The sequence below is a fragment of the Ctenocephalides felis genome, unplaced genomic scaffold, assembly GCF_003426905.1.
Source record: "Ctenocephalides felis isolate EL2017-DRISC unplaced genomic scaffold, ASM342690v1 CF-g0.4_SCAFFOLD_01886, whole genome shotgun sequence".
Classification (NCBI taxonomy): domain Eukaryota; kingdom Metazoa; phylum Arthropoda; class Insecta; order Siphonaptera; family Pulicidae; genus Ctenocephalides; species Ctenocephalides felis.
This window is the reverse complement of record NW_020538040.1, coordinates 83,727,649-83,754,665: the sequence shown is the minus strand read 5'-3', so window position 1 is coordinate 83,754,665 and position 27,017 is coordinate 83,727,649. Positions and strand designations below refer to the sequence as shown.

The 27,017-nt window shown below is 31.0% G+C and overlaps 1 protein-coding gene across 7 annotated transcripts in view; it reads right to left on the bottom strand.

Annotated features, from left to right (window-relative positions):
• Positions 1–1,414: 1,414 nt before the first annotated feature.
• LOC113378477 (muscleblind-like protein 1) overlaps positions 1,415–27,017 on the bottom strand; it is a 248,109-nt gene continuing 222,506 nt past the window's right edge. For 3 of the 7 annotated variants that reach the window (XM_026619005.1, XM_026619007.1, XM_026619006.1), the window contains 6 exons: positions 11,510–11,680; positions 10,691–10,810; positions 9,426–9,611; positions 7,888–8,103; positions 3,344–3,385; positions 1,415–2,928 (listed from right to left, as the gene is read on the bottom strand). In XM_026619005.1, coding sequence (XP_026474790.1) covers positions 2,056–2,928; positions 3,344–3,385; positions 7,888–8,103; positions 9,426–9,611; positions 10,691–10,810; positions 11,510–11,680 — 1,608 coding nt within the window. In that variant the 3' untranslated portion in view covers positions 1,415–2,055. Of the gene's footprint in view, positions 2,929–3,343; positions 3,386–4,506; positions 4,648–7,887; positions 8,104–9,425; positions 9,612–10,690; positions 10,811–11,509; positions 11,681–27,017 lie in introns of all 7 variants that reach the window. The other 4 variants (XM_026619008.1, XM_026619010.1, XM_026619009.1 and 1 more) reach the window with 4 other exon arrangements.

Genomic DNA, 27,017 nt, shown 5'->3' with positions numbered 1-27,017 from the left:
TTCAAGTAGGTGGCATAATTTGATTTTAACTAACAACGTAACACTACATTGCTTTGAATGGTAATTTGCTATCAATATAAGAAAAGAATTACATGTTACGGCAGAAAATCGACGGGGACCACATAGACTTTTCTACTATGTACTTAAAACCCTTAGAAGGAATACTTAAAGGGTCCTCCGCTCAGACGTGATGGCGCTGCTTTTGGCATTCAAATTAATGGCGCAAAATTTGAAATAAAAATTAATGAATTTTAGTTATCGCATATTTGAAACTAAACTTAGTATTACAATCGTATTATGTTTAGTTATAATACAATAATAACAAAAATATACTAGACAATATTATATTATAATATAAATCAACAAAAACACTACCAGATTAAATAGACATGATACCTAATCTACTTGAATAACTTCACACTTTTTTAACTTATTATATTAATATAAACATTTAGTAAAATTTAGTGAATAATATATTATAGTGTTAGCATTATAGTGTTAGTTCATTACATCGTCTATCATTCTCAACTCTCATCAACTGATAATCATCCCGTGCAAAATTTGACATTCTTAAGCAATTCATTTTCTTCTAAGTATATTCAGATCCGTGTGAAATGGTAATCCAATTTTAAACAGCTGGTAGATTTCTAAATATTATGTCTTTCTTGTAGATGCTTATACTTGATTTCTTACATAATTTCCTAGAACTGGCCTCTTTGTATCTGTATCTGAGTTTTAAGCTGTTCTATTCATTTTGTCAAAGAACTACTTTGAGAACAATTCTTAATGAAGTCTTTGTTAACAAATGTACAAACACAAAAGACCAAGAATCACTATTCTGTCAACTGACACAAAAATAACATTGACGTTTTTTAGTTAACAACATAAAACATCTGATAATACTTTTTCATCAGCTTACTAGTGCCAAATTTGCGACTACAATTGGACCCCTAAGTAGCCCTTCTGAACGCGGATTTTGTTCTGATATAATAGGCCCGCTTAAAACTGTGAATTTATGTTTGTTGCGTACGTACCAACAAAACAAAAACAAAAACAAACATTTGATAATCACATGCATGCTTCCCGCAAACCTTTAAACAATCACCATTACTTTGAACACATCTCGCGTATATATATATATATATATATATATATATATATATATATATATATATATATATATATATATATATATATATATATATAGATATATAATCTATAAATAGACTATGTTAAAATTTATATCAATAAAAATAAAGGCAAGTTTTTAAACTCACTATGAGATTAACTCATCTATTATTTGGACTAAAATTACAATTGACCTTAATATTACATTGGATGTCAAAGGCAATTGCTATTTATGTATAAAATTGTAAATAAATAATATATTAAAAGAGTCAATCAACCCACCACATAATGTAAAAAAACTCAGTCAAAACAAAACAATACAATTCTTCAACGATTTTTGCACAGATGCATTTTCTTTAGGAATGGCATAATAATTACTATAATTTTACAACGGTGCAAATACCTTTGAAGACTGCCAGACTACTACCACTACTATAACTTAATTGGACAAGTCAAAAGGCGTTTCACAATGTGATATAGACACCTTAGCATGCCAATAAGACAATATTATTAATTAACATGACTAAAAGAATTAACTTAAAGTCTAATAATAAACACGTACAACCTGATTAAATATATATATATAGCTCTACTAAAAATTTAACACTAAAATGAATATAGAAAGAGAATTTATGATGTGAGAGGATAGGTTACAGCCCAGCCATAAGGTCAACTGGTCCATGCCATTTCTGGATGCAAGAAATAATGTCAATTCGAAAGGTTTCTTTTAGGAGACATAAGGAATATGCAGGCACTGTCACTGGGAGGGAACCTGCCCTGATCTATATATCACAGTTCTTCCCTATTCATACCGAAATAAAAAGGCTACGTTGCATCAACGCATTTATAGTTTTGGTAAATGCCTATAATACATATGAATTACTTCATTTAAACTAGCTTCACAATACAACGGATAATATGGATCAATTAATTTGTTTTCATTTTTTTGTAAGGATTCATAACCACCGCTGCATTTTGCGGTGTTTGCGCGACGTGAGCAGGCGAAAGGGGTTGCAAGTGTGTTAGAGGGGGCAAATTTTGCAGACTCTGTAGACCTTGCAAAGTAGGTATACTTTGCAGGTTCTGCAGCGCCGGCAAACTTTGCAAACCGGTGAACTGTGAAGGATGATATTGGGCGAGAAGGCCTTGACTTGCCAATATTTGCTGCGCGGCGTTTTGTGATTGTGTCAAAGCGTAATGAGGTGGTAATTGCGGGCGCAATAATGGATAGTGCGGCTGAGCGGGACGTGCACTGTAAGCAGCGGCAGCTGTAGCTGTCGCATTCGCGTTTGTATGATATGCTAATCCGTACTGAGATGTTGGAACGGTGATTGTTGGAAAGCGTGGCAACGTGGCCGAGGCCGGTTGTTTGTTGAGAGTGACGCCCGTGTAATTTAGTGCGGATAGTGGTTTTCCTGAAAGTGAACCGGATGCGGCGACCGCTAGTTTAACGGCATTGGCATAATTTTTCTGTGCGACTTCTTTAGCAATAGAAGCAGCGTCCTGAATAGGCATGGAGCTGGACGTGACTACGGCCAAAGACGGCGCGCGCTCGTCCTGTTCATCGGTACGAGTTTGCGACGGCGTTGGCGTGTGTGAAGGAGTGGAAGGTAATTCCTCGATGGTTGGACCAGTGTTGACAGGGGTCGCATGATGGCTGGGAATGTACTCACATGACACGGGCACGAAAGGCTGTTGCAACTGCATTAATTGCTGATACGTTGTCGCACCAGGTTGATATACGGGCATTCCAGACTTATCAGCGGCTGGTCGTTTGTACGGCATCATTCCTGGGAAGGCCTAAAGAAAGAAAATAAAGATAAACATTACATTTGAAATATTACTGATAATTCAGAGCAATATCACGTATTAAAATACGTAAATATACGTATTGTGCGAAAAGAATATTTCATTTGTTGATTAGGTACAAATGTGTTCTCTTAGTGTAGAAATGGGTAGTACTGCCCTAGGGCAGGTTGGTGAGCTGAATAGAATCCAACTCGATTCAGGGAAGAATAGTGTGAAAAAATTCCCATCGCCATTTTATACCGCAGTGTATACATATATATATATATATATATATATATATATATATATATATATATATATATATGAACTTTTAGTCAATATATACCAAAATATAATTAATAAAAGTTTAGATCTCATAGATAGATCTTCTTTTGAAAATCACTAAAATTTAATATATCGTACTTACAAAGCTTTCGTAGTAGAATGATCCGACTGATTTCATGTCCATCTGCAAAAATTTAAAGTGCATTAGTCTCTTCAAAATTGAAATAAGAAATTAACAGACATGATGCGATTAGAGCTACCAGTGATGTAACAATATTTATAATTGTTAGATACCAAGCATCAATAGTGCTATTTGAGCATAGTAAGTAAATTAAGAAAGATTTGATGCTACTTCCACTGAACGCTCAAACTGATAGGCATCAGTTTAATATTCATAATATTAATGGTGAGTAAAGTTGCAAATGCGGGATCAGAGCTGGCCGATGGATAGTATAAGAATAGGATATACTAAATTCAATGAGCCTCGATACCTGTAAGTAAGTTCATATTTCCATCTATAAAATAAATTCGTTTTTAAAATATTTATAAGACTTTTGCTTCAAAGCAGACTTCTTGCGATTTTAATATGCTTAAAAGTAATCCGACAAAAGTATAGCCAATATAGCGCGCAAAATAAAACTTGATGTAATAAGCAGCGTGTAAGGAAAAAACATTATAGATGTATCAGATACATGCAACACACTTAAATTTAAAAAGCAAATTGTCTTAGCTGCAGAATTTTACAAAGTTTGTGTTGGTTTTGTATACATACATTGAATACATAATTTTAAACAACAAAAAAGTCAGAGATAAAACTCACAAAATGTTTGAAAATCCAAACAATATAATAACTGTGGATTGACTATATTTATATAATTAACAGTATTTATTGATCGTTCGGTAACAAAGCTATTTCAGTGTGAAACAGCCCGCATGCTAGCAACTTGACAAACCAAGATACCAGAATCGCTACAAAGCCTAGCGAGATAATATATTTTACATGACATATCTATTCATAAAGTGTAACTCATATTAAAACGCTAAACTTTGCCAGCAAAAGCAATTAGTAAGCAGTCAATGTTAATTTATATATATATATATATATATATATATATATGTGTATATATATATATTTATATATCTATATATATATGCTAAATTGTTATTTATTAAAGCAAAAATTACAGTGAAGGTAAATCAAATTTGTATGTAATATTTATTTTATTAGAAGGGGCGTAAATGACGTGTATAACAAGAAATAAAAATAATGTGGCATAATAAAATCATGCAAAGCGTCTGCTATACCAGTAACAAATCAGAGTTGGTGGCGGCGGCACGTTTCTTCCCTAGCTCCAGCGACGGAGCAGGTGGAGCGGGCAAAGCCTGCAGGCCGGGCAGTCCGACCACCGGAGGGACAGCAGCCATGTTACCAGTGCCAGTAGCGGACTAGAGGTTAGCAAGCAATTAAAAAGCGACTCCAAGTCAATGGATAAATGGTGTTTGTCTATACAATAATGTTCATTGTATGAATAACATGAGGAAGGCAGTGCTTCTCGAACTGTCTCAACGTAAATTGGAATAGTCTCGATAAGGTCTAATATTGAACATGACTAGCAGAAAAAACAGCATTGCAAGTGATAACCTGCCAATGATTTTAGTCGAATTACCAGAAAGTATTCTAACTGCATACCGCGCATTTATTACTATAGTAATCAGGCTTTCAATGCTTTCAATACATTAAATTTATATATTTCAAATAAATATTCATACAAAAAATATCATGATAGGCAAGTTACCAAAAGAAGTCAGGAAATAGAATCGTTGTCAGTATTGAACATGCGATATAATGAATATGAAGTACAAAAAAGTGTAATTGCATTTTCAATCTAATTCCAATTATAACATTCATATTTTGTGTTATAATCTTAAATAATACATGCTGCATATATTGCTTGTGTTCACATATATTTTAATTAAAAAGCAACACTTGTATATTATTTACAATAAATCCAAAGTAGGAATTAAGTGATAAATCATTGATCTGCGTTAACATTGACAAAACATGCAAAATAATCAAGATTTAAATTTTTACATCACAAGCACTTAGTTAACTTTGAGGAAGCCGTGGTTTAATTAAGTTCGCATAAATTCAATTTGATCGCAAAGCTTGTATCTTATAAAACAGTTTGAGAAGCACTGAAATATCATATCAAAGATAGTATAACGCAAAAATAATAAATGTAGGAGTATTGGCTATGGCAAATAATGTTACAGAGCAGATAGGGCAACAGCACGATAGTTTTAAAGGCTCTTAAATGAACAACTAATGTATAATGTAGTTTAAAATTTCCTTCCATGCTTTTAATTAAAATCCGTTACATTATACGTTTAATTTCTAAAAATGAAAAATAAAGGTACTTGCAAAATAATCAAAGTGAAGATAGCAATATTTGCAAAGACTTATAATATAATAATATATATGTAATAAGTAAATATAAAAGTTTACAATATTATTTGAAGTAAGTGGCAAAAGTATTGCGTTTATAAAACACACACACACGTATATATGTATATATATTTTTTCTTTGATTATTATATATATATATATATATATATATATATATATATGTGTGTGTGTGTGTATGTATGTGTGTAAATATACATTTTATCTTAATATTCTAAATCAATTAATCACCCAATTTTCGATATATTTGCATGCACACGCATACACACACACACACACACATATATATATATATATATATATATATATATATATATATATATATATTACTGCCCGATTCTAAATAACTCATCATATATATATATATATATATATATATATATATATATATATATATATATATATATATATATATAAAATGGGAAGTACTGCCCTATGGCAGATCTGTGAGCTAGTTAAGCTCCAACTCGATTCAGGAAAGAATAGTGTGAGAGATTGCCCATTGTTACTTCACACAGCAGTACTCGAAATAGGATTATTTTCGACTGGAAACATATTTTTGATCTATATTTTTAAGGCCTTCCAGAGCGCGGACTGGAACTCGCGACCCTGCCCTTTGATCTATATATATATATATATATATGTTATAATATACACATCAATAAAGCTGAACGTAAGCACAAATTTGCCAAAAGACATGCAACGCACAACAAGATAAAACAAGTACAGTCTACATAAGGAAAATTACATGAAATAAATTACAGTATTGTAATTTAAACTGTTTATTTATTTTTCTTGAACGTGGTATATGTTACAGTTTAAATTGACACAATAAATCTAGTTTTCAGATACTTGTTCAAAAATCCGCGAATGATTAGAATTGCAATAAAATTTTAATTTACTGTAAATCAAACCATTATAGGCTATTTAAATCAATACAGTTACAGTTAAATATATATATATATATACATATATATATACATATATATATATATATATATATATATATATATATATGTGTGTGTGTGTGTGATATATTGAATCAAACCCTAAAATAACCTAAATAATGTAAAACAATACGCATATATATTTATAGACTGCCACACTAGTGAGTAAAAAAATAATAGTAATAAGCAATAATAAATTAAAATAATATTCAAACACCGCTAGTTGAAAACCGATTTCAAAAATATTATTGTTGTAGTTGAAACCATTCTTTGAAATATGCTGCAGAAGAATTAAAAATAAGATATCAAGTGTAAAACTCACGTAAATAATCTAATCAAGTTATGATATATCTGAAATAGTCAATTATAATTTATTAATCAGCTATAAAATAGAGATGTTGTGCATCCTTTGATCTCGCAGCTCTCCTTCTTTCCTCATAAATCTCAAGATAAGAAATTGTCCTGAAAAGCAAGAGAATGCATGATCTTATTCTCGTCCTTATGAAAAGGTTGGATAGTGGTAGGGCAAGTAGCAAGCGCGCTGCACATTAGCTATAAATCGTTGCAAGTGCCTACTAGCCAAGTGCCACCATAGGTCACTACAGAGATAGAGAAAGATGTAAGGCGTAAATAAAGGTCTATCTAATAGAATATACATTTATATATTTATGGTAAACTAACATAAAAGGAAATAAGAAAAAATATATAATCATCACAATTATATGTAGTTGATTTGGTTATTCGAAAAAACTAGTTTCAAGCATTTACAGGAAATTCAAGTAGAGGATGTATCCTTTCATTGTTTCAATCATACACAGTAACGAATTAGCGTACAGACACAAACGATGACACAAAAATAACAGATGTCTATGATATCAATTGATAAAGACAATAAAACTGAACACAAGTGATATTAATTATATTAACAAATATACTGCCCTTAAGAAATATGTTAAAAATCAAAACAATCTTGCTCAATCCATATTAAATCTTAGCTAACATCCAATCACAAATCCATATTTAACTAAACACTGACAGCTAAGATTACTAATCATTAGGATCAACAAAGAAACAGGATAAAAATTGATAATCTGCATGCTGCGATCGTAACCAAGCAATAAATACGAAATAATAAATCCGAGAATTGCATAAGAAGAAAGAAAATTTTAAAACTATAAATAGAACATTTGAATTGTAAGCTTATGGATAAAAAAAAACAAAAAAGAAGCTAGATAGAAAAATATAAAGAAAGAGAGAAGAGAGCATTTAGCATACCGCGCCCGCGCGCGACTGGGCCGCTTTTATGTGCGCCTGGAGGTGCAAAGGGGGATGGAAATATCTGCAAGGATCTCTGCTGCAACGGCCCTTCACGGCGTCCATGCAAACAGTGACGCAGCCGTCTTCGTGTGCTGTCACGCTATCGAGCGGATGCGCGAAGCGGCACTCGCTCTCCGCCCGTTTGCAGGCACCCCGCTGGTACTCGCGGCACACCTGCGGACGTTGTACGGTCAAACAAAACAAAAGGAACAGCCAGACAACATTCGTGTGACCGAACCGACAACAGCGAACTCGGAAGGATTGCCTGTGGATAGGTATCGAGGGCACGCATAGGCAATAGGCAATAGCCAAAAAGCACCAAAGGAACAATCATTTCATGCAACTTCAAGGGAGTATTGTCAGATGGATTCAAAAATCATGTTCAATTCATCGCATCATCATGTGGCATCTTATTTCAAAGCTCCAGTGATAATGTATTCAATTAGTAGCTAACAAAATAAAATTGCCACTGACATAGCGATGAAACTGAAAAATGATTATTAACAAACATTTTTTATAATCAAGAATAAGCGCAACACACATATAATAATATCTAAAGAAGGCCGCATGCGATAGGCTGGAGGACAAGATGCCGCAGATGCCCGGAAAATAGAGAGGGTGTCGCGAGGACGTCGAGAATATTATCATCAATTAACTATAAATTAACAAAATATCAAACCCTATCCGTTCTACGGGTCTTCTGCTGAACGACACGATCCATCATGCGTATTAATACACCATCTGATTCTCGACGGAGACCTGTATCAGCCTGTAAGCTGTGTGTGGTGTGTCCAACATGTATATACAGTAATAATATTATATGTGAATTGACAACATATATAATTAAATTCAATTAATTATTACGTATGTAAATAATGATATTGCAAATTACACACGCGCAGACCTAGTAAACATACAAAAGAATATTGTTATAAACTATGCAAAAATCATAATAAAGCGAAATTATTATAAGCATATAGCAGTCAATCTAAAACAATATGCAAATAAATACAAAGTTTATATTAAAACAAATCTGAAGAAGGTTGAAAAAAACTGACAAAATGAAAAACATGTACAACATTCTAAATTCCACATTTGGATAACTTAAAGAAGTAGTTTCACCTTTCTAAACTAAACTAATAATCCAATTATATATATATATCTATATATATATATATATATATATATATATATATCATGCAGAAAAGTGAAAAAACGCAACTTATAAGAAACTACTTAAAGCATTAAAAAATATGAAACAGTTAATATATAATAACAACAAAACATCAAAAATGTTATTGTAATTTTACAGAATTCAGTAGCAGGGGAGAAGGCGGTTAAGGTACTTGAAATCACTGTCGTTAATGACTCAATGCACGCGTAACTAGTCAACTATAGAACTGTATATACGATGTTACATATAGTACACATTTGAAACATTTATATTTATATATTGATAAGACTATAGTAACTAACACAAATCGTCATCAACTCACCTCAAGACGATCGGAACGTGGAATCTTCTGTTGCACAGCAACGGTCTGAGAAACCACTGGACCCAGGGGGCTTGCAACGGCTGCTGATGCTGGATCCGGTCCCAAGAGAGCTGGCACTAGTGGTCCAGGTGCGAAATACGGACTGTACGTATTCGCCTGCATACTAGTCAGGTACGGATTAGTTGTCTAAAATAATAGATTTGATCATCAGCATCTACGGATTATACACATTTTTTCTAATGCTAATAATGATTACTTCGATTTTGCACTAAAAGTGTCTCGCTTAGAGAAAAATATATACTATTGATAACAATTATATTCTTAGTAAACAGTCCTTTATTTTACAAGAGGCATAATGATGTTACATTTAGTGACAATTATAATAGTATCAGTATAAAAAAGTCAATGGACTCTATTGACGTTATACCGATTGAATTCAAAATATTCCCATAATTATCAGAAAACATATTAAAGCCTGCCATATGTGCATACACACAAACACACACACACATACATATATATACATATATATATATATATATATATATATATATGCATAATACATACATAACTCATTTATCGATCAATTGCAGTATTTGTTCCATACACATATCAATAATTAAATTCATATATATATATATATATATATATATATATATATATATACAGGATGAAAACCCAACCATAACATATATATATATATATATATATATATATATATATTTATATGTGTGTGTATCCTTACATTTGTGATTGTATTTTGTAATATAAAATTTTGTACCGCTTCATTAATATTAAAATAATTAAGATACTCATAGTCGTTTATTATGATAATAAAAACATTTAATCAATTTGGTAATATACAATGCTAATGCTGAGCATGCAATAAGTGAAAAGACATTGGAAATATTATATAAATAAATCGATAAATATATCATTAATTATGTTTACACACTAGTATAGAAACTATTTAATATGAACTATTTTGAAAATTAATTGAAGCAACCATATATTTACAATGTCTTCTTTTCTTAGAATGTAAAGGTGCACAAAAGCGTTACATTTCTGTATTAATCGAACATTGTTATTGAGACGTTATTATCTACCCATTATTGACTAAAACAAACAAAATTCGTTATCGTACTTAGATAACATGAATTATGCAAAAGCCTAAGGCAGGTATTCAATCATGCCAGCAACATAGCGATACAATGGAGACAATAAAAACTGAACGCAACAAAAAGATAAACGAAAACAAAGTTTACCATGAGCGGATGTGCATACGGTCCGCCAAACAGTGAGATGCTTTGGGGATTCTCGGCGAGCCCCAAGCCTTGAGGGGAGTGCGCCATGGGGGGTAGCAGCGATCCAGCGGACGCCACTGACTACCGACACCAACGCCAACACAAACGAAATAAAAAAAAAACACTACAGAACGACTCCGCTAAGGGTTACTACTAAGATGGGATTATTTTTAATGGATTCATGAAGGATATCATTTTGGAATAATATTTCTGAACCTAAATTAATTCATCTAATTTAATAATTTTCAGTATTCTAGATTGAAGTAAGATGAGACTTATTACCACGCAAAAAATAAAAAACGACATAACATACATAAATTCAAATAGGTTCAGAAAATTAGAAATTAAAATAGACATACAAAAATATTAATGAGGATAAGATGACAAAATTATATAGTTGTAAGAGTAACACATCTAAAATCTTTTTACTATAATTTTATTCATGCATTAAAACACCAAAATTAAGTTAGATATTTAAAAATAACTCATAATAAGCTAGTATACTGAATACCAATCTTACAACGACATGGCTTATAAAATAGTAATCAATATAACTTAAGATATTCTATGAAATAAATGTTATTGTAAATAGTATATATATATATTAAAAATCATCGAACTATTAACCACTTTGAAAGATTGGCAATCATTACACAATTTCCATTCTAAACAAAAGTTAGCATCTACGCAGCAACAATAAATGGACAAAACATAAAGACCCAAAATAATAGTAAATTTTCAACTAGAAAATTAAATAATTAATGCCATAGTTAAGCTCACCACAGTCGGCACTTGGCTGGACATGACCGGCTGCCCTGGAGCCAGTCCCATTTGTTGCATGAGCGCATTCTTCAGCGCCAAATGATTGCGCCCGTTGATCAAGAGTTGGTCTTTTAAATGCTGCGGCGGATGGAAGTACTTGCATGGTGGCTTCTCGCGGTTGCAGCGGCCCTGCGCACAAACAAATCACTGTTAGAATTTTTAAACATCATTAGAATAAATAATTAAATAATAAATTTTTATATTTTTAAATTTGCTATTAAAAAAACATTTTTCGATTAACAAGACATATTAATATTATATTAATATTTTGATATTTATAAATAATTTTTGAATGAATATACCTAAAACTCTTATTAAATCACAACAATAAATAAATGCATTCAAATACTTTTCTCCTGTACAATATTACTTCAATTTTTCCTATACATCACCAATAATTAATTTTATTATTGTTATAAACGAAGGCATAATATATTTTACTTGTCAAATTCTGATAAGTAGTTTTATCGTAAACTTTGTATGCGGCTAATTGTTCTAGTGATGAAAATAAGTATGAAAACATAATTAATTAATTAAGACAATAATTACATTGAAAATGAAACACAGGCAAAGTAATAAATATAAATTGCAATAATATTTTGTTAAATCCCTCATAATCAAGATATTCCAACTACATTTTCTGCTTTTTGTCTTAATATTTTTTTTGCTACACATTTGCTAATATGTTCTACAAATTTATATCATATGAAACTACGTATGAACAGCTATTTTTTGAAATATTTATTTTGTTGGCATATATATATATATATATATATATATATATATATATATTAGGGTGGTCCTTAAAATGGTCATTTTCGAATTTCCTTGCTCCCAGGGGCTCAAATGGTTCCAAATAGATAAAAAACAATTCTCTGAAAGTTTTAGCTCTTAATATTAACGTTTAGATAGAGCAAAATTCAATCAAAGTTTTGTATGGAAATAGCATGGAAAAATTTTGAAAAATTTTAAAAATGTTTTTTAGATGTAATTTAGCGAACAAATGAATAAATAAAACTCATTCATTTGTCGCTAAGTTATCCCTAAAACATTTTTTTAAATTTTCAAAATTTTTTCCATGCTCTTTCCATACATCCTTTGATTGAATTGCGCTCTATCTAAACGTTAATATTAAGAGCTAAAACTTTCAGAGAATTGTTTTTTATCAATTTGGAACCATTTGAGCCCGTGGGAGCAAGGAAATTCGAGAATGACCATTTTAAGGACCACCCTAATATATATATATATATATATATATATATATATATATATGCACACAAAAATATTAATCAATGGTGCACAGATAAAACCATTACAAATAACGCAAATCAGTATCGTGAAGTTAATATTTTTATATATCCCCTAAATTAATGCTTGATTATATCTGCAATATAAAGCCGAGCAAGGAGCAACACTAAAATCAAACTGACCGTAGCTTTCTTCTCATCCTACAATCCAATAGGATGGAATAAGGAAACCTCGTAATGGAATTAGATCTGGCTTAGTGCATACGGTCATTATACGGGTTGAACGTGGTAGGTCCAAGTGCCTACGTGGATACAGATATATAGAGAAAAAGCGATTTGCACGGTACGAAGTATAAAAGTACATGAGTATATTGCATTTTCCGAATCGAATCGTAGAATAGTAGTTGTGGATACTCTTTTCAATAAGACATGGTACAAATCTTAACGTTATGCGTATCAAACAAGATATTCAAGCACTCATTATAAAAGAAATTTTGTGATAATACTTTGAGAAAGAAAACAAACAAAAAGTTATGAGTGGTCAAACAATATCCAAATAATACCTTGCCTTCACTAAATAATATCAGAATTTACATTTTTCTGTTATATTGATATACATCAAACCAATAGACAACTATAGTAAATTAATTCAATAAATTTGAATTATGGTAAAACTTCGAATATGCTTTTTAATCTGGCATTTAAAAAAATATTTCTAAATACATAAAAAACTATACTATTTAATAACATTAGCAAATTTATAATATGTATAAATTTAATAATTTGGAAAAAATCATTACCAATAATTTACAATAATGCTTTCATTGAGTAAAAATGTAAATTTAAGATAAATATTAAATTCATGAATTAATATATGAACTAGCTGTAAGTGGAATTCTGTCTTAAGGCAATTAAGGCATCGTGCCTTAAGGCAAATTGCTGGAACTTCCCGTACCAAAAATTATTATTTGTTTAAAAACAATTGACATTTTTAAAAAAAATTTACTTCGAAAAAATAAGATTTTTGAGAAACTATAAATTGGACAAAAAATTACTTTTTTTTGAAAAAATAATGTTTCCTTTATTTTGGCATATTTTGGAAGATCTGAACTTTTTTTCAAAGCAATCGTACTGCTTTAACTGCATAGAAACAAAATGTCAAAGCGCGTAAGCGCCGCGTCGCCGTCTAACGAATATACATTGGTACGGAACCCATAGGAATGCAAACAAAATTTTTACTTATTGTTAAAATCTCTATAAAATATCTGATAATTTGATGTGCATGTGTCTAATGATCATTTTTGACCGCCAAATGGCATTTTTTTTTACTTTTTTCATTAGATCTCCGAAACCGCTAGACCTGCCCTCATGAAAATTTGATCAATTCTTCATCTTGTCAATACAAGTCAAATGTTTTTTGAATTATTAAAATCGGACGCTCCGTTCTCTTAAAAACTGAGTTACCGTTTTCGGCACTTTTTGCCCCGTATCTTTGGAACGGCTGGACCTGCCTTCGCCAAAAACTAATTAGCACGTCTCCTTATCAATACGAATCGAATGATTTTTGAATTATTCAAATCGGTTGATCCGTGTTCCCGAAATCGTCGACGAAAATTTGTATCCGCACATACATACACACACGTACATACATACATACACACACACACACACACACACACACACACATACATCCATTTTTTCTAAGGTATGCCAAAATGTTCAGAAACCTCTGAAACGTAAAGATATATAAAAATTTTCATTTTCGATTTTTTTGCGATTACTATAACTTGCCCTACGGGAAGTTAAAAAAACTAATTAGAGTTACAATTATACAATGGGAATACTTATAATCAAAAAAGACATAATTTTGTTATATTATATTTTATCGCAAAAATTGAATATCTAAAAAATTTTGTATCAGCTTAATAATTATTACATATTTTGTCTCCTGTAAAATATTATTTTTATAAATTACCAAAATAAATAAAATTTACTTTGCCGACATATATGTAAATTATAACATTTGTTTTGAAGATTAGTGAAACTTTTACTCTCGCATTTTAGTTAAAATATTTATTTCAATCAATAGAATTCCTTGAATATGATCAAATTAATTTATTAAACAAAAATAGAAAACTTTAAATTGCAAGAATAGTATAAAAGTATAAAATTTTATTTTCGATGATATTCATAATTAATTATCCATTTTTCTTTGAATCTCAATAAGTAAAGCAAAATTAACACAATATATCTAGAGACCATGAAAAAATTAACGATTCATGCGATAAGTTTTTCTTCAATATCAAAACATGTGCTGCGAAACGATGGGAGCATATCGTACTTTTATTTATGACAAAAACTAATATTGCACAGTACAAGTACGAATTAGTTTTGAAACAACAATATTTCTTCAACTGTTTTCCAGCAAACGATGGCGGCGTTAGGTATTTCAAGTGTCGATACAACTCGAGGCTCATGAGGGGAAAACTAGCAAACTAGCAAACTAGCAAAAGGCAAAATTGAAATATTGAATATTAAATTCAGTCAAAAAGGTAATTAAGGAAATACCCAAGTAATGATACAATATAATCCCTCGACTTCTTTTCGAAAGACACCTATTACTAAAATTGCTAATTATTAAGTTCATAAATTAATTAATAAGTTTATTATATAGTTTATTAATTTACTTTTGCAATATAATTATTATATAAGTTTTGAATTATGTGTAATTAATTAAAAAAAAATCAATATTCTTTAATTTTTTTATTGGCATTAAGCTCAACTATTTGAATTACACCTATATTTAATTGCAACGAAAATGTGTCATGGCATCGTTGGCCCAAAAACAGTTTTACTGTTACTTATTCGCAAATAGAACTCAAGTCGTGATTAATTACTAAAATTATTATTATATAAAGATTAGGCATGACATTACCATTTGGCACGGTTGGTCACAAAGGTTATTTAAGATTCGCTTAAATTAGAAGTGCTTAATCAAGCTATAAACGCATTCTACTATGATTATTCAATTACGTTGAACACTTCGATTACTTTTATAATGAATAAAAGATCAGTTTTCCTTAAATTAGCCGTATAAAAATTATATTAGATATTATTGACAAAAACATCTCTACTCTCTACTACTTCCGATATTCTATTAATATCAATTGAATTTTATCTTGACTTAATGATAAAATATAGACATTGGGCTAAGGGCTGGTTGTAACAGTTTTTTTGTATTGAACTAATATATCTTGAAAACCACTGATTATATTTCTACGAAATAAAGAAAAATAATTGATAAAATTATTTATTTTCTGTGTTTCAACTTACCTCGTGTTTGGGGATAGTTGTAACGTCTATTTAGGCAAGTGGTAACAACAAAAAAACCACAATATGCCTCTGATAATTTAGCCTTTATTTATTTTTAAATTGACTTGTTTCTAAGTAATTTTTCATAAATCAACTAATTGGATTGCTAACTAATAAATAAATAATACAAATAAAATGTATAACGTCTACTATAATAATTATTGTATGATACAACTAGCCCCAAGGTTTTATTTCAACTAACTTCAGGTGTAATTTTTTTACATTAATAAAGATAATAATTTTAAACAATTTAGCAATCACAAAAATTGTTGCACATTATCAAGTTTTGATAAATTTGCAATAAAATAAGATATATAAAATTTAAAATTAGTTGATAATAATAACCTGTCAAAAATGACTGACTTGCGTAGTTCTGTTTATTGCCTCAGTCTGCGAGACAGTAGCTGTGACAATATTATGTAGGACGGTTTACATGACCAATTAAGACAAAAAAATTATTTTCACATCTTTTAAGATCCCATTAAAAATGCCGGTTACTAGTTACCCCCGTTACATATAGCCCCTAGCTCCCTTACGTAATTAAATAATTATATTAAAATACAGTCATATAAAAAAAAAAAAATAAGGATCACATGAACAAATTCGATACGCGCAATACTAGATTATTTTTGTAAACCTAGCAATAGCTTCAGAAAACGCATACCCAGATCGGTGGAAAACAATCTACTGTATATATTCGCCGTGCACACCTCACCGCAAACGTGGAGCGTAATCATCGGAAGCACAATGGACTCCATTCGGGATGAAGCAGGAAGCACGGAGGGACAGAACTGAAACCGTACTGCCAGGATACAATTTAAAGTAAATTACGATATCATTTGTGTCATTTGCTGCGAAAGCGTTTCAATGTTGGCGTCGATCGGATGGCTTGCCATGCTTCACATGCGTCGAGTTTATTTGCAGCCCTTCGGCAAATGAAAGTGCTGCCGCTCTGCTTCATATGTATTGTATTTGATGCAAAACAACAAACCTGATAGTTTCTTCAAAGTAATGTGATAGATACCTACACGTGCGTAGGAGGTTTTCGACCATCTAAGTTAAGGCGATAAAGTACACATTTTTATTATTGTCCCAGAATGTAACCATTTACTCGATTGATTTCAAGTAATGTTTTTTGATAATAATATTAATGGTATATTTTTTTTATTGACCATGTGAAATTTTCATTGAAACACACAAATAACCAAATATTGTATGCACTGAGGTAATATAATAGATATTGCGATCATAACAAACACATTCAAATAACCATACGCCTTTATTGTGGTTATATACACTATTCAATATCATAAGTTTTGTCGTTAAAAATGGACTCCATTTTAGGTAATAAATAAATAAAAACATCAATAAAAAGAAAATTGAAATTTCGCTTCCATATAACAGAAAACTTCCACATAACAGAAAAATCTTTGCACAATCCACCATATTTTTTCACATATTGAACAATATTTACATGTGGCATTGAAAACTAATTTACAATTGATTTCTCAATATTCCCGTAAATACAAAATATAGCATTATTCAAAACAAGTATCAAATACACAAGTTCTTGCGTCAAAAAATAATATTTCGATTCAATTTCTTCGAGCCATAGAAGATAAAGCATAAAATAATTGTGGTTAAGGGTTAAAAAGAGAAAGTCAACACTGAACAGTAATTCATAAATGATGAATAGCTTTAATATTTTGAAACGACAAGCTTCTCCCGTTTTGCTTTGCCGCAAATTCTGTTGACTTTTCGACTCATGGTGAGCGCTTCCATTAATCGGTTAATCCCGGACATGTAACTTGTCACCGTAAGCGGGTTAAATAAAATATCTTTCTCTTAGCATTTGCAAAATTCATTTTTAAATATTTTATTCGTCAACGGATGACTTTAGGTCAGATAATAAAAAGTAAATTTGCCAAAATTTATTTTGAATGTTGAAGATTTATACATATATTAATTTTACTCAATAAAAAATATCTGACATAGTTTGAAAATGATGAGCTTTTAAGTGCAACCCAAAGCTTGCATGCGACCATTTTTCGGTTATTTTAGTTCATTTTTATTAATTCTGTTCATTTTGTGTTTTGATCTGTAATCGTAAATAACATTTCTAGGAGGGCAGTCAAAAATATTTAAAATAATAATTTAAAATTAAGATCTTTTGTTCAAAATTCAAAATTTTAAATTCATAGTTCAACAAGAAGTCTTAATTCTTCCAACAGATCTTAGAAATATTATTTACGAATATAGATCCAAAGCTTAAAAGAAAACTAAACCCGATAGAATTTTAAACAATTAGAAATATAATTAGCATAATAAAAACAATATACAAAATTGTTAGAAAAAAGCTGTACACTTTCAACCAAATTACATCCATTGCTTAAATGCTGCACAATCCAAATAAAGTGTATCTCATACTACCCGTGTGGGGTATAAAATGCAAATTATATCGCACGCAATACAACAAATTGCGCAATATCCGTTGGGACGATTCCTAGATTAGAATTCTCGCTCCATTATGTGACACCTTTGGAGTTTCTATTACTATCTTGTTTTCCAATAAAAGAGGTTGTTGCCGCGCGTTACTATGATAAAGCTTTGCAATTAAACGCATATCTGAAGCCAATTACCGTTAACGCTATAAGGATAATGAGACCATTATCTGGCGATGGTTCTCCATTGCGTACAGGTCGTTTCCTGGGCTGCGTATATATCACCGACGCTTCTCGTCTGATGATTTTAGGGGCAGGGCTATAACGTTATTATTACACCATAATAACATACTATTGTCATGGTAAAAGGCGTAAATCAAATGCCGATGCCCGAACGGCGGCGGCATACGATGTATTTGCCGTGCAATGTTGCCCCGTACATGCAAAAGCTCGCACCAAAGGGCTTTTGAGCGTAAATCATGTGATTAATAACAACGTGATTTACAGAAAGCGTCCGGAATAGATATATAAGTATATTGTAAGCTTACATACAAGTAGGTTAGATAATGTTGCAGAAGTATTAATTTCAAATTCAACTAGTGGAACGCATGGCATCGTGCCTTAAGGCAAATTGCTCGAACTTCCCGTACCAAAAAAAAAAAAATTTTTTTGAAAAAAATTTACTCTGAAAAAATTAGATTTTTAGAAACTATAAATTTTTGACAAAAATTTACTTTGTTTTGAAAAAAAAAAACTTTAGAAGAAAAATTTATTTTGAAATATTTTGGAAGTTCAAAACATGTTTTCAAAGCAATCGTACTACTTTCACTGCATAGAGACGAAATATAGAAGTGCGTAAACGCCGCGTCGCCGTCTAACGGATAAACATTGGTACGGAACCAATAGGAATGTAAACAAAATTTATACTTATACTTATTGTTAAAATCTCTATAAAATATCTGATAATTGTGTGATAAATGTGCATATGTCTAATGATCATTTTTGACCGCTCAATGGCATTTTTTTTACTTTTTTTTACTAGACCTCCGAAACCGCTAGACCTGCTTCATGAAAATTTGATCAGTTCTTCATCTTGTTAATACAAGTAAAATGTGTTTTGAATTGTTCAAATTGGACGCTCCGTTCTCTTAAAAACTGAGTTACTGTTGTTGGCACTTTTTGCCCCATATCTTCGGAACGGCTAGACCTGCCTTCGCCAAAAACTAATCAGCACGTCTCCTTGTCAATACGAATCGAATGTTTTTTGAATTATTCAAATCGCTTCATCCGTGTTCCGGAAATCGTCGACGAAAATTTGTATCCGAACACACACACATACATTTTTGTGATTACTATAACTTGTCCTAAGGGAAGTTAAAAATACTTTTCGGACGTCGGTACCAAACATTAAAAATAATTTGAATTATAGTTTCATCGGATATATAATAAATCGTTAGTTATTAATAACTGTTATGCTCAAAGTTAATGCAATAAATTTCAATTTTAAAATCATTATCATTAACTTACCGAAAGACAATTCAAAACTTTTTTTAATTTTTATAACATACCCAAGTTGTATAATTGGTATAGCATGGGTGAAATTTTAAAGAGAAACATATGACTAAATTCAGTGATTAAGTTTGAATTAACATTAAAAAACAATATAAAAGATCTAAAGTAGTCGTTTAAACGTTTTATTGAATAAAATTTCGATGCAATATATATATATATATATATATATATATATATATATATATATATATATTTAGACACTAAGATGAAAAGTTTGGTTCACTCGGTCTATCTGTCCTGCAGAGATTCAGACGGGTAGACGCTAATGAAGTTCTATGTATCGTATTATCCGGGTGCCGGCTTGTAGTCCAATTAAAACAATAAATTTGTTGCGTAAGACCTTTGCGAAACGAATGGCAACATTATAAGCCCTATCCAGAGCAAAAATTAACGAATATATTTTACGTTGTATTCGTACAAAATTGTGCAAATTTATGAAATTAATAAATTTTATTAACCAAGCATTCAGTCAAATAAAAAAAAAACAATATATATTATACTTTTGAATTCTCACGAATATTTATTATACTTTATAAAATATATAAGCTTTATACAAGTGAACTCCATAATTTTCAATAACTCATAACTGTAACAATTTGAAAATCTCAAAATTTTCTTTAGTATATGCAATTCCTTTTTTTGTAATCGAATAAAGTAAACAACCACCGATACAGTGTTTATAGGAACGAAATATTATTTCATCAGGATAGTTTCTCTAATTGTAATTGACATTACATGTGTTTTATGATGTTCAACGCTAGAAATTCATATAGCTCATTGTCACGTTTCCTACATGACTTATATATGGTTAATAATACATGAATGATGTACTACATGAACTCGAGATGAAATATAACTCAGTAGTGATATGAGCACATTCTGAAGAATCATACGTAGAATAGTAATATCAAGAAATGCTTTTATAACTGCATATTCGTCATGATTAACAAGTACTGTGTCGTATTATAAATTCAAGTATGTAGAACTTTGCCATATTGCATCGTATATATATATATATATATATATATATATATATATAATCTATTTGTTGAAATATGTGTATAAAATCTTCTAGACAATTTCATAACACAAAAACCAATGAAATAACCGAAATTGTTTATAACGACTTTTATTGTCGTTCATGACAATAATCTGTAACACAAATAACATGAACATCCAAACAAAGCTTAATAAGAATTTTTTTTTGTCATATTCAATTTTCCTTTTCCTTTCTCTTTCGTATTTTGTCGTAGTTAAGTTAGATGTTTTTTATCTGTTTAATATTCACCCGAAAAAGATAAAAAATACATATCACAACCGTAGCAAACGCACACTTTTTAAAACAAATCATCATTATGACTGAGCTGAATTGTCTAAGAACAGACTAATTGCTAGTAAAGAACTGCTAATGTTCAACTTATTAGCAAAATAACAAACAAAGTGATCTATCTATATACAATTAACAATATTATTAAAAGAATTCGATCATGTTAATGTAAGATACTGACTGAAAGCAATAATGTAAACTTGAATCTTTATCCCTTTCACCCTATCTCAAAATCTGTATAGTTACTACCGTACCCAGTCTTCCAGTCTATGCAAAATTTGATTTTTAGGGCATCTAAATAAGCTAATAATTGTCTAAATTAAGTACACTATAATTATTGTTAAAATGTTAAAAATGTATATAATTCAAGTTGATAATATTTTGTGAGATTTTCGTTTTTTACTATCTAGAGGACTGAGAACTAAGACAGAATTTAATAATCAAATGGCGAATGAACGGCTTTGCCATCCTGTGCACGAACAATTTCCGCTGCCTGATAGGAAAACCGATAGGCGGAAAAGAAAATGATGAGTGCATCCAGTGCGCGGTCAGTGCGAAGGCTATTGCATTTCCTCATACACGTCCGTCCGGGTTTTCAGCAATTCCGATGCTGAAAAGCGAACCGCCCGGTAAAGAGTGGTCTCGTTCAACAAAAGAAATACGAAAAAATTGCTATGCCAATAATCTAATATTAGTATTTGAAGTGCTTCTGCATGTGAAATATTATAGTACAACAATAATATTACAATAAAACAGTATTGATTTTATATTAAATATTATATATATTATATATATATATATATATATATATATATATATATATATATAGTTTGAAAATATAAGTCTGGAATATGTCAAATTAATTAGCTTTTAAAAAAATAAAACTAGTTCGTAATATTGCAAATATTAACTTTACGACGTATCACAATTTTGTGAATTATATTCTAGTTGTGATGACTAAATTTAAGTTACCGTTTTTATAATTCATTAAATTTCTGTTCAATACGATAAACATTCATTTAAAAAAAAGAAAAACATTTAAACTTACTAATGTTATGGCTACTGTCAATCATTTCCTCCTTTAACAATACTTAAAAAAAGAATGTATGAGTAATCTTAACGTTTCAACACAAGCTACACTAAAGTTTTATAATTTTTGTATTCAGTTTTGAGTGAATAATATATTACTCATTATCGATGATTGCAAATAGATGGAAAATGGTAACGTTGGCGTGAACTGTTGGCAGAGATAGTCTTATATTGGATTGGATATTGGATAAGACAGTTTTGCGTTTACTGAAGGCGGCTACCGCATCGTTTAGCGTTGCGGACGTATTACACCCGACTGAACGCGCATTCCGGCATGCCTTTCCTTCTTTATTTTCAATTTTCTAAGAGGCCGAGACAGTTCCCCGGACTATTACCAATAACAAGCAATAAATGTTGGTAGAAAGGCATTCGTAAAAATCAATAGATTTTTGTATGGTTTAGATCTATTTCTGCTCATAAAACTATGCAATAATTACAACAAAATTTTTCTAAAAATATAAGTAACTTCTAATATAATAACAGAAATAACACGATCTTTTTATTCTTAATAACTATAATGACTGTTATAGAAAACTATATACCAATTTATGGCAACTACTGGAATAGTAATTATATAATAGAGCTTTTGAATTAAATTATCATACCCAAGAAATACCAAGAAAACATTCTCGCAGACAAATAGTTTCATTTCCTGACAATAAGTACCACTAAGTTGTTAGGCGAATCGAAATCGTGAAGTACCGAAGCTCATGCACATAAATACATCGTAGTTTTAATGAAGACAAACGACGCAAACTGCAAGAAACTTTGTTCCTCGGCATTCCTTTCGAAATCGGTTTATATGTTATCGTACGTACCTAGTCCGTTAACTTAGATACTAGAAAGTCCATTTTTCTATTCTACCTTCAGCGACTGAATTTACTTTGTGAATATAACAATAATTAAGTTAATATTATAAATAATGATCAGAAAAAAACATTGATTCAGGAAATGGTGAATTCCATATTAAATATATACTTTCAGATGCACGATTATCCTCTTGCCACTGGTTACTTGGTGTTTTCGACAATGCAGGAACAAGAATCACGGATCATATACGCGCATTGCAAGAAGATTGAATAACCCCTCATTTCTGAATTTTCGTTTAGACGAGACGACAACTCGATGGGGAGGCAGGCGTCCGCCGCAAAATCAACCCCGCAAATCGTGTGGGATAAACCACCGTAACACGACGCTCACGTATGAAATCATATGAAATATTACGCACGTCGCGGAATTATACGCACGGCGAGCACAGCGCGCGAAAGAGAACAAAATCATCGTCGAAAAGGAAGCCGTTCCAAGTTAGTGAGGAGGCGTTCGTCGTTGGGCGGTTAAATCGCATCAAGAGGCCCCACACCGCGGACCGGAGTGATGTACGGCGGCCGAAGTATAAATCGTAACGGGAACTCTTGGGGGCGCTAATAATGAGAGAGAAGGTGCGATCCCCGGCAGATCGTGCGCGAGCTAGATGTGCTAGCAAACCGGATTCCGTGTGCGAAAAAGCGAAATGCCGCGAACCGGGAACAAATCGTCGGCACGCGATGGTTAGAGGAGCCGTGAATAAGTCGGAAACTACGAAAACTATTTGTACAGTAATATCCTATTAAATATGATATAGTTTCGAAGACTGAATTACCACTTCAACTTCCTTTTTGCTCGCTTACAACAGATATCGATGATCAAGATAAAATATGACTATTACTTTTATTGGAGTATCATATTGCCTAGAAACTGATATTTTGTTATTGGCTTACGTTGAATTTCATATGCTTAAATATTGCGCTTATTGTTAGTGTTAACAACAAAATTTAGATTTGATTTCTATAGATTAATTTAAATTTTATGTCATTTATTTTTCAATATAAAATAATAAGTTAATTATAAAATTACATTGAAATGACACAGTCGGTTTCAAATTCAATATTCGAAGAATAAAGAAACAATGTCGACTTGTCTATCTATCTATCTATCTATCTATATATACATACATACGTACATACGTACATATATATATATATATATATATATATATATATATATATATATATATATAAGTACGCTAGTGGAATATGCAGGCCCATAGAAATGTTTACACATATGAACTAATTTAACGCCTAGAAAATAAAACAAGAAAAAAACATAATGCTAGTATCGAGTGGCTTTCGAGAACAAAAGCTAAAAAAGGGGCATTAAATTGTCATCGCTCGACACTGGCGGCCATCGTATAAATAACTCGTCGCTGGGCGACACAAGAGATCCCAAATGGAAAACTATCTTCATAAATAAAGCATCGGCGTGAGAAGAGCCTCGTGCATCCGCCCCCTATCGAGCCAAGCCATCGAGTGCTTGCCGCATTGGGGATGGACATTGTGGTACATCCTGAACATCCAATATAAACGATTCACGTACAACGAATACATGATGCAATAGTGCTGCGATGCTCAGATACATAACTTCATATTTCTACAATATTACAAAAAGCAACCGTCAAACAATACTCTTTTTGGCCTATTTATTGCTTAATAGTTCATCTTAATACCACAGCTGTACTCATCATTTTATTTATCAGCTATGAAAGCGTCCATAAGATAGCAGTTTAGTAGATTTTACATATCATTAATAGGATTCAATTTATTATTATTTCAAATATAAAAATATATAATTTTAGTACAGTAAAATTCTATACAAATTCACAAAGTGCACTAAATTAGGTTACGATAGATAGATATTTAAAATACTTTGGTCTTTATTTCGGTATATTTGAAAGTTTTCCTTAGAATATAAAGCTAATATCTTAAAAATTTCAACATATTATTTCTATCTAAAATTTTATTGATAATAAAAATATTTTAATATAAACACAAAAATAAACATACAGAAACAACACTTTAGACACCTAAAAATCAAGACATGACATCGTTATGAGATCAAAGTGTCTATTTTTAAGGTCAGCAGTAGAAAATGCCCAATATGAATATAGCGCAATGCATCACTATCTAACTTGACGTAGATTTTCGAAATATATTAAGTCTATAAATCGATGACGAGGGTACAAATTACCGAAAAGACTACAAATAAATAAATATGAATGTTCGTGTTATTTTGCAAAGAAATAGAATAGTTTGATAGTCGTAAGAGAAAACAGGATCGATGGACAAGATGTTACCCTAGGGACCTGTGATGTAGGTACGTGCCGTGCTTAGCCTCGAGTATTTGACCAGGCTTCAGCAGCTACGAAACCGGCAATCTTGCTCTAAGAATTTAAGGGAGACCGATGCAGAGGTATGTAATACATTGTGAGATATATTTATTGAATAAATTCAAGTTACTCAAACTCAAATAGACAAACTAAGTATATAAAGACAAAAATTTTAATCAGAAAATAAAAAGATTAAATAAATTTCAAATATTCACTATACTCAAAATTTGTATAATGTTTTTTTATTAATGACAACAATTTGTAAAAGGCAAACTAAAAAACTCAAAATAATATCGTGTGTACAATGTAGCTACGGTTAAGAGAATATACAAAATTTGACTCTACACATCGACACGCCTCTATTATACAAAAAGATACGTGCGGCACTAATATGTTCCCCGTGAGCGATAAAACAGAATTACGCCGTAATCAACCGCGAGATCAGTCTTTCGACCGCATTAGCCCTTCCATTCGAGTCAATGAATGTGATGTCACCCGTTCGCCCTGACACCCGCACGCCAACCGACGAAACACGTTTCCAATATGCCGATGTCCAGTGCCACCTCACGCCGCGTATCACATCGCTCAGCTCTGAATCGAAATACCTTCTTCAAACGTAGATTAAATCGAGAATTTTATACTCGAGAATATAATTAGTTTATTTTTTAAACAAAAATCGTCATATGTGATAAAGGCACATATAAACACGCACAAATAATGGTACGTGCACACACATAGACATATGTATATATATATATATATATATATATATATATATATATATATATATATATATATATATATATATATATACTCGTATATATATAGTAGGGTGGTCCTTAAAATGGTCATTTTCGAATTTCCTTGCTCACAGGGGCTCAAATGGTTTCAAATAGATAAAAAACAATTCTCTGAAAGTTTTAGCTCTTAATATTAACGTTTAGATAGAGCGCAAATCAATCAATTCAATCAATTGAGATCAATCAAAGTTTTGTATGGAAAGCATGGAAAAATTTTCAAAAATTTTAAAAATGTTTTTTAGATGTAATTTAGCGAACAAATGAATGAATAAAACTCATTCATTTGTCGCTAAATTATACCTAAAGCATTTTTTTTTAATTTTCGAAATTTTTTCCATGCTATTTCCATACGAAGTTTGAATTGCGCTCTATCTAAACGTTAATATTAAGAGCTAAAACTTTCAGAGAATTGTTTT